The 10,073-nt window shown below is 42.9% G+C and overlaps 1 protein-coding gene across 1 annotated transcript; it reads left to right on the top strand.

Moving 5' to 3' along the window:
• Positions 1 to 6,092: 6,092 nt before the first annotated feature.
• Positions 6,093 to 10,043, top strand: MOS (MOS proto-oncogene, serine/threonine kinase). Its single transcript, XM_048286692.1, has one exon. It carries the CDS (start codon positions 7,270 to 7,272, stop codon positions 8,317 to 8,319), a length of 1,050 nt encoding a protein of 349 aa, XP_048142649.1. The 5' UTR covers positions 6,093 to 7,269; the 3' UTR covers positions 8,320 to 10,043.
• Positions 10,044 to 10,073: the final 30 nt, after the last annotated feature.

The raw sequence follows: 10,073 nt of genomic DNA, 5'->3' as shown, positions 1-10,073 counted from the left end.
CATCTTCCTTCCTCTCTCTCCTGTAACCTCCTCTTTCCAAAACTTGAATAAGAAAGTGCAGAAAATGGTTCTGTAGTATCCTCTCTACCTGGTCTCACTGTCTTCCAGGAGTGGAAGAGGAAGGCTGTTCTGGTTTTCCCCTTCACTCTGCCTTGCTCTTTACACCTTCTTTTCCTTTCCATACAAGCATGCCCTAGGATGAAAAATGTTTTTTGACAGAGAAATCCAGAACTGTAGAGCTACTGCTGGCTAAGAACTGAGCAGCTACATGCTGTTGGCTTCCCTGCTTAGCAAATCAAAACATTGTATTAAATCGGATAGAAATTAAGTTTTCCAAGGTGGCAGCTGCTGTAGTTGGCACAACAAGGATTGGCGATCACGAACCGGCAGCAAGTGGGACAGCAAGATAAACTCTGCTACAAAATTTAGTCTGTACTTAATAGTTTGAGAAGTATATTGGAAGATTAACTGGTGCTTATCAGTGTGAGCTGGGGCCTTTAGCAAATAAACAGCAACACTGTATTTCTGTTTTGAACAACACTGGAGATAATGGTGTTGAAAATGACAGACCTCAGCCCTAGTGTGAAGTTTCAAGTTCCTGCTCATGTGCTAAATCCCAGGTAATTCAGTATGAACTTTCTCTACTCCTAATAAAGGTGTAACAGGTTGCCTGGTATTTTTATTTTTCCATAATTTTATTAATTAATTTATTTATTGTAATGGTCTGCATGTCCTCAAGAAATGAACATTTTCAGAGAAATAAGTATTTGTAAAAAATACAACAATTCTGTTCTTCATTGTCATCACTCAGCCTTGTCTCTTTTGAGGATATTTGTATCAAGATCACCAGCTACAAAGCTAGTTTGCCTCAGAGGAGACTGAAGAGACATCAGCTGTCAGCTGAGCACTCTGAAAAGAGGCATATGGTAATGTCTGCTGTGGCTGAGCTGGAAATAATTTGAATTGATCCCTTGATAGTTTACCCGTGGGGCTGATTCTCACTGTTGGCTGAACTGCCATGTACAAAGAATGGTTTAGTGTCATTTTCATATAAATCAGTTCTCTGTTTGGTGTGTGTTAAGTGGTGCAGAGAACTTGAATAGTCAGAGTTTCTAAAAATCAGTATATTGCTTAAACTCTGGTGAATGTATGTGTGCACGTGTATGTATGTATGTATGCATGGGAAAGTAATCTAAACTGGAAAAGTTGATAAATTAGTTTGGGGCTTTTCTTCATTTTGGTTTCCTCCAAAATGTTTAAGTCTAAAGTGTTAGTGTTTTGCAAGTCCAAAGTGAATCATATTGTTTGTTAAGGTATTCCTTAGTTAACACAGCATGTGGTTTCCCAGGCAAGCTGGAAGAGCTTCCTCCAATTACTTGATTAATCTATGAGAGACAGCAGTTTATCTGAAGGGTGCACAGACTCCAGCAAGGAAGGTGTTTGTCAGCTGGCCTTGTGTACTCCTAGATACAATTTCAGCAGAAAAGTTCTATAGGCTGTGCCTCTGAAATTAGGCTCAACTCTGGCTTACTGGCTTTTGTGGTAGATTGTTACACACATGGTCATGGGTAAATCCTTAAAGTTCCCTCACAAGTACTTATACTGCAAATAAAAATAAAATACAGGCTTTGTATGGTTTAGGGGCATGCCATAAGTGAGCAACATCTGAGCTGTAACATAAGACTATCAAATATCAAACATTCATGACAAATAAACACAGACTAAATTCCCAAACTTTCTGAAGTCTACCCTCACCTGAAAATTGTCTCCTTTTATTTTGTCAGTGTTTGGCTCCTTATGCCAATAAAGTATTACAGGGTTGCCCCATGGTTTATATGCTGTGTTCAGCTTAGGCTAAATTCAGAAGTATTTTTACAAGAAGTTTCTGGTTACTCACTGAAAGCCTTGCAACAATGTACTTTAACTGTATGGCCCATTTTAATGTCAGGCTTAAAACCCTTTAACTTAAGGCAACCCCTGAGAATTTGCAGTGCCCCACCAGAGTACCCAGGCCATCATTTCAGAGCCACCAAATTTAGCTGATTCTCTTGCCTCTTCCCCTCTGAAACTCTCCAAAGAGGTGGTGTTTGCAGGAAGCCGCCCCATTTGCTATGGCAGGGTATTTAATATACACCACAGAGCTGGGCATGATCTGTGTTAATGGGATTGTGCAAGCTGCTGGGAGAGACTCATGCCTTTGCATCAGTCTAGGCATCAGCATTAAATCCATGTACCTGGAAAAGCAGCAGCCCCCCAGCACTAGACTTAGCACTAACATTACCCCCTGGGTTCTTTGCTGTACGTGATTAGTTTTTCTCATTAAGCATTGAAACTCTTTTCTAGTCCTTAAGCTACAGTCTTAAATTCCACCACTATATTTGGTATCTCCCCATGAGCCAGCAAAGTCAGCTTTGCTCCAGGGGCAAGACTGCAAAACCAGTTTTGGACAATTTGGCTGAAAATACTGCATAAGGTACCTGCCATATGACAGCACCCCACCTGCCGGGATAAGTATCCACCTTTGAATGGCCAGAAAATACTGCTGTGGGTGAGCCTGTATTTTACATTTCATTGTCTTTATCCCTAAGTTTGGATTCTTCTAGCTTGTCACAAGGTGCTCTTTTGAAATGGTGGTATTAATCTACAGCAGCAGGTGTCAGATTGTTTGTTATCCCTAGTCCACCTTGGTCACTGAGACCCCTGTAAGTTAGCTGTGAAACCTCACCTGCCTTCCCAGTGTCTCCAGTTAAAACCTCAGTGTGTTCAGGTAAGGAGAGCCTTTGCTTCATGCTCTTGAACACATGGAGTAACCTTACTGTGAAGGAAAAAAAGCGTCAAACAGCTGTTTGGCAATGTGTGTTTGAAACTTGATCTTATTATTTATAAACTAGGGTTTAACCTTTTAAAATGTTTATTATTATTATGTCTCAGCAGTAAAACAGCATCACAGTTCTTGCAGATGGATTTTTTTCCTTGCATTTGGGTTTACCTTTCACTGCTTTAATGAGAACTTGCTTGTATTTGTGGTTCCGAGGTGTCATTTTTCTCACCAAAACAACCAAACTCTGAAACATGAACTGGATTCTTTGCTGGCTTGTGCTTGTAGTAAAAAAAAAAAAAAAGTGCTTGATCAGTGGCCTATCTTCAGAGCAAGCCTCTGTAGGGACTGGCTTCAGACAATGCTATCACTGTGCAATTGATCATATCAGAATTCCTTTCAGGCAACTGAATATCTTTTGAGGTCTATGAGGTGTGACTGGAAGCAACGCTTGGACTATGAAATGCTGTGCATGAGGAGAGTGTAGGTTCATCATCAAATCCTAAACTGAGATCAGAGGGACTAACACTAAAAGGAGAAAAAAGAAAACTTTTGATTTCAAACGGAGAAGAAAACCTCTCAGAAGTCACTGAGCCACAGGCTAACGAACTGTCTTGCTTTGAGTAGGACTGTAATTTAAGTACTGAAGAGCTACATTTGGCTCCTTTAGCAAAGTTACAAAGTAACCTACTAGAAACACAATGCTACCTCTGTATTGTAAGGCAGTTCTTAGAAGCCTCTGGACAGCCAAGCCTTCAAGGGATTGTTACATGGCACAGCCACCAAATGTACAAAGAAATAAAGTAATGATTGAGGGGAAGTTTATAACTATACACTCCTAAACTCTCTGAAGTCAGTTCCAAATCCCCAACCCTGTCCTTCTCCTGTTTTAGACAAAACTGGCTATTAACCACCAGAATGATGCACCCTGATGAAAACAAAGCTGGTGTTTGGTATGTGTCCTGTGTTGTGCTGGGTTACATCCATACCAGCCTTTTAAGGCCCTTGGTATCGGGGCTGATTTCTCCTGTCCAATGACCAAACAAACAGCAGTAGTAACTAACAACAGTGGCAAACAAAGAGTTTCTGTATTCCTGATATGCAAGTGAAATATGAATGGGGAAGTGAGCGAGATTCTGTACTCCTTCTCATCCAGAAGCACAGATTAGGTTGGGCAGCTGGTGCAGCATTGGATGCACAGGTATGTTTTACTTGCACAACAACACACAAGCTTGGAACAAACCCATTGCTGCTTGCAGTTTATTGTAGCTGTGACATATTGCAGCCCACGGGACACAGACTGTGCTTCCCTCCTATCATTGTCCCAAGTTCCTATTGCATTCTGTGCTGATGACTTCTGGCTCCTACAGCTTCCTTTTCCCTCATGGAAAAGGCAGTGCAATGGGAACAGTGTGGTTGGAGGCTGCTGAGGGTTGTTCTGGGGAAGGGTGGCCGGGAGGCAAGGGGCAGCTTGTCCCCAGCAGCCCTGCTCTCCTCTGCAAGTGGCTCCCCAGCCTCACCAGGGACCTACCCCAGCCTGCAGTAATGCCAGAGCTAAACAGGGCTGTGAAACTTAGCAAGGATGTCCTACAGTGATTGTGGCTGCTGGGAAGTCACTGGGCCAAATCACCAATGGATTACAGGAAAATAATATTTATTAAGAGTAAAAGCCTGCTTGAATTTAAATCTGATTTAATCTTGTTCACTTCGAAAGACTCTGGACGTTCTCTTGCTTTGGTCTTCAGCAGTAAGCTTGAGGCAGAACACTTAAGTTACATTGAGGCACTTTAGATCCCAAAGAATGCTCTTCCTGTTCAGAAATTTCAGTGTATTCCCCAAGAACAATATAACAATGTCTACCATGGCAAGGCAAAAGAGAAAGGTTTCTGACAGAAAAGGGAAACAAGAAAATTACCTGAAAAGGTAACAAAAGGACAACTGACAGAAGTGGACATGGAGTTTGGAAATAATGATATGGAATGTCTGATATATCCTTTTGAATGAGACTTCAATCAAAGAAACTTGGAAGCAGCTGTAATCCTGTCTGTTTCATGAGCATAGATTTTGCTGCTGTTTATAGCATTCACAAACATCAGATGTGCTGCTGTAGTTGTCAGCTTAACAGGTCCGCTCTCAGTCTCTTCATCCACACATCTTTCTACCTATGCCTCTCCACACCCAGCTTTGCCTTTGAACTTCACTGCCGCCCTAACCTGGTGAAAATGGCTTGGAGAATTCAGAGCAGAAATGTCTTTCTGGTGCTTTTATATGCTGTATGGCACAGAAGCCCACCGAAGAATTGGAGCCCTAAAGAGCTCTTAGAAAACAGGCATAAAGATCTTTTTGCTCTCCCATGTAGCTTCTTCCGCTTTCTGCAGCTTTTAATTTCCATCACATCTCACCTGCCTAGAAGACGTTCTCTGCAAATATTGGAAATGAAGACTTCTGTGTACAAGCATAAAATTGTAGTGCTGCTCAAGAAAGGAAAGTAAATACCTGCTGTCTCCATTGCTTGTTTCACTGCGTATTTAAAACTACACTAAAGACCTTCTGGTCCTCCCCCACCCCCAGAACATCCCTGCGTAATTGATGGTGAGCCGAAGCAGGGGTAGCAATGGGATATTACTCGGCTGGCTCGTGCTGTACAACGGAGAGGTCACAGGGCGCGGCAGCACCTGGGGGTCCAGGGCCTCTTGCACTGCCAGAGTCCCTTCTGGGAGGGGCCAGGAAGGAGGAGCCTTGTGTTGCCAGGCGGTCCCATCTGCAGGAACTGTCCCACCCACGGCCACTGCGCGGTCTCCTGGCATCCCTTAGCCTTTGCGCCCTCACTTGTTAACAACTCCTCTTAGCACCTATTTATCGAGATCTTCCCCAACATGTCTGTTTCACACTGCCAGGTGAGAACCCAAACTCTCCATTCTCATTCATCTGTGGTCCAAGTTTGCTTCCCTGTGAATTGCTGTGGCAAATTTCTCTTGATAAATCTCAGTTCTGGGGAAGATCTCCATCACTGATTCACTACAGAGTGATGTCTTTGAGACCCTCTGGTCGAGCTGATCTAGAGTTCAAGGAGGGTCAGAAGATGACTTTGGGACATCAGGTTTGTGTGTTAAGGTGAACAACTGAGCGCATCTCAAGGTGGAGAACACTCCAGTTCTATTTGCTCAGGGTCTGGGTACCCTTGAAACGCCCCCCCTCAGCAGCCTGTGCTGCATTTTACTCATCCGGAGAATAAAAAAAAAAACAAAAAACAAACCAAACACAAAATAAAACAAAACAAAACACCAAAAATGAAAACACCGGGAAAACTCCGCAGGAACTGTCTGCAGAGCTGGTGCTGCCCAGAGGTAAACTCTGCAGAAAGAGGCACCATCAGTCTGAAGTCCCATGGCAGAATCTGTACTGAAAAATCTGACATCCAGAAGAAGGTTCTGAAGAGTGGGGAGGTGGGAAACAGGGACCAAGCTTTCCACGATATTTGTCAACACGTATAGAAAGGTACTGGAATATTCAAAAGCCCTTAACTGTATAGGTCCCATAAGGGTGCTGTGCTATCTGGGCAGTACAGCAGCTACCAAACACTATGGCAGTTGGCATGAGCACTGCAAATACGTGAAAGGGTCAAAACTCAAAAAAGCCCTTTGAAAAAACACTGAGACCACTAAAACAAAATTATCTTTGTTTGATTTCTTCCAGAACAGCTCTGTAAATTCAGCAATAATTTTTCTAAGAAGGATCGAGAAATAAAATACACACCTGTAGTAACTGCATGGAGTGTGATGGGAAGATGACCAAATACTTATGTGTAATTCTAGTTACTATATCCAAAAGATGATACAGAACAATCACTTGTTTTTATGCTGCTGTTAAGGTTGCGGTCCTGCGTGGGCAAAGCCAAGCACCCAAAGCAGTCCCCTGGTCCCAGTCATGTTTAAGTGGTAGCTTCCTACAAACACACTTTTTTTATATTTATGCGTGCCATAGCATCATCAAAGGTCAGTACTCACCACTTCAGCTGCTTCCACTGACAAAGTCTTTGAGCTCTTTAATGCACCTGATGCTGATCATTCCTGCCTGGAGCCATGGTGAAATGCATTCACCAGTCACTGCTTTATTTACTCCTGGGGCATTTTGCTAGAGGCATTCAGTGGGCAGAACATATTTTTTTTGAGATTAGAAATGATGTGAAATACTTACGAGTTAATAGTTTTTTAGCTTTAAATCCATTTGCCTTGACTTTCTAGAGGTTTGCTTCAGGGCTGGAGAAGAATGTTTCCAGGTGAACCTGATTTGGTTCTGACAGTTGTGACAGATGCAGTTTATTTGAGGGAGGGAGGGAGAATTGTGAAGGGAGGATAAAAGGCTTTGGAAGGCAGGTTAGAGTCTTTTCTGTCAGGGAAGCTTTCCAGTCTTCTGTCTTAGTAACTGCCTGTTGTTTTTTCCTTCATATTATGCCATCACCTATTCCTCTTAATTGTTTTCTTTCTTTTGAGTATTCCCCCTCTTCGGATTTGCGCCCCTGCAGTAGCCCTTTAGTTATCCCTGGCAAAGACAGCAAAAGCTTTTTGGGGGGAGCTCCTTCAACCAGGACTCGTTGCTTGCCTCCACGCCTGTCTTGGTGCTCCATTGACTGGGAGCAGCTCTGCCTCCTGCAGCCCTTAGGATCTGGGGGCTTTGGCTCTGTCTACAAAGCCACCTACCATGGTGCAACTGTGGCAGTGAAGCAGGTGAAGAAGAGCAGCAAAAACCGGCTGGCATCACGGCAGAGCTTCTGGGCTGAGCTGAATGTGGCCCAGCTCCAGCACGATAATGTGGTACGTGTGGTGGCTGCCAGCACGTGTGCCCCAGCCAGCGAGAACAGCCTGGGCACCATAATCATGGAGTATGTGGGTAACATCACCCTGCACCATGTAATTTATGGCACTAGGGATGCATGGAGACAGGAGGAGGATGATGAAGGAGGATGTGGAAGGAAAGCCTTGAGCATGGAAGAGACTGTGTGCTATTCTTGTGACATCATGACAGGCTTAGCCTTTCTGCACTCCCAGGACATTGTGCACTTGGACCTGAAGCCTGCAAATGTTTTCATCACTGAGCAGGGAGTGTGCAAGATTGGAGACTTTGGGTGCTCCCAGAAACTGGAGAAGGGCTTGTCCCAGAGCCCCCATGTTTGCCAGCAAGGGGGCACATACACCCACCGTGCCCCTGAGCTCCTCAAGGGGGAGAGGGTCACTGACAAAGCAGACATCTACTCGTTTGCCATCACCCTGTGGCAGATTGTCATGCGGGAGCAGCCGTACCTGGGAGAGCGGCAGCACGTGCTCTATGCCGTGGTCGCCTACAACTTGCGCCCTTCGCTGGCTGCCGAGGTGTTCCACGAGTCCCCAGCGGGCCGGACGCTCCAGAGCATCATCAGCTGCTGCTGGAAGGCGAACGTGGAGGAGCGCCTGAGTGCAGACCAGCTGCTTCCCAGCCTCAGGGCCCTCAAGCAGAGCCTCTAGGAAAACTCAGGGCTCTTTATATTTCTTTTGTCGACTTTTCTTTCCCTCCACCCTTCCTCTGAGCATAATTAATTTAGCCCCTGTGTGATCTAAAGGCTTTGTTGCTGTTTTCTATGCTTAAAAAAAAAAAACCCAAACCCAAACTGTTTTGATATAAGAAAATTAAAAGTAGTGATTTAATGAAACTAGGGTTTTACCCTGGAAGGGGATAGAGGCAAAGATCAAGATGTTGGCAGACATGACTTTTTCTGGTTGATGTGTTGTGTGCTGCCTTGCTGACTGGGAAATGTGATGTGCAGAATAGCTGTTGGTTGTACATAAGTGAAGTACAAATTAAGGTTCTGCTTTTGGATGGTTCTTTATATGTAATAGCTTTTGGTATTTTCAAAATGTCAGATATGAGTTGTTCTTTGTATCAGCTAGGGTAGTGCATTTGAGCTTTTCCTCTTCATTTACCAAGGAATGAGTATGTATCACAATCAATGAATGCAGAAAAATAAATACAGAGTGTCAGTGTTCTATTTAACCTGTTCCTAGATGTACTTAATTTCAGTAAGTATGCTGCTTCTGATATGGAAAATGCGAACTACTCACATACATACTCCTTGAAATAAAGAACCTTTTTGTCAGTCTAAGGCTACTAAGAGTAAGAAGATGCATTAACAACCTGTCCTTTTTATAAGACTTCCCTGCTACCAGGTGTGTTAATAGCAACTTGCTAGTTGGAACATTGTAAATTCTGAAATATTGTAAGAACATTTTGTGAAGAATAGAGTTTTAAAAAAGGGGGGAAAAGAATGGTAAAGGGAGGATTATTTGTGCTTCATAATGCACGGGTCAGGATTGGACAAGATACTGGAAGTACTGAAAAGGAACTTTGCTTACAGCAGTAATAATGTTCCTCTGCTGGTGCCCAAAGCATACACTATTGAACTGTCCTCTGCACTGCTTATGTCTTATCTACTGTCTTTTCTAATCTGGTTGTAGTGTGCCTGGGAAAGGAAGTGCTGTAGGCAATGCTAAAGACAAAAAGCTCTGATCCCTGATTTATCAGAACTGGTAATTGTACATCTGAGCCCTTATCTGGAGCTGCCTGCTGTAGCTGATATTGCCATTCTGCTCAAAGCCTCTGCTTCTTTTTAAGACAGGAGAAAGAGTGATGTTTCAGTCAAATTGTTTTTCTTCTTTACCCTTCCTCCCCCTTGCTTCCATTCTGGAAAAAAAAATCCCAAAGGAATTGAGCCAGTTTCCTGATTTCTGACACACATCTGTTGCTAGCCCCGTGAAATCCTGGAAATGAGCAACTATGTGAATTTGAGATGATTCTGTAGGTCTTTATGGTATTTGGGTTGGTAATTGAAATTAATGGTTTATAAAGGATATCTAAGCTTAACTATTTCTTGGTCTTCTGTCTGCCTTAAGTGGAAATATAAAAGGCTGGCTGGAATAAAAAAACTTAAAGTAAATTCTGGAAAATATTTCCTGTGTTTCTCTGTCAAAATAATTATGCTATAGAACCAGAACTTTTTGTGTGTGTGAGAGTGTGTTGCATAACTTAATAAAGAAGTTGTTTTATAGAAGTTATCATAGTAAGTCAGTTACCTTTTGAAATGATTAGCTGAGGGCATGTAAGATAAAATTATAGATAAAGCCATTGACATGCCTCACCTTAACTTCAAGCCTTAAATAAAAATGTTTGTGGTTTTCAAAAGAATAAAAAATGGAATTAATTTTCATTACTAGCTCCTAAATGC

The sequence above is a fragment of the Corvus hawaiiensis genome, chromosome 26, assembly GCF_020740725.1.
Source record: "Corvus hawaiiensis isolate bCorHaw1 chromosome 26, bCorHaw1.pri.cur, whole genome shotgun sequence".
NCBI lineage: Eukaryota > Metazoa > Chordata > Aves > Passeriformes > Corvidae > Corvus > Corvus hawaiiensis.
This window is presented reverse-complemented; position numbering and strand designations above follow the sequence as displayed.

Excerpts from the sequence above, each read along its gene's own strand:
- MOS (XM_048286692.1), top strand. The coding sequence starts at position 7,270 with ATGCCATCACCTATTCCTCTTAATTGTTTTCTTTCTTTTGAGTATTCC.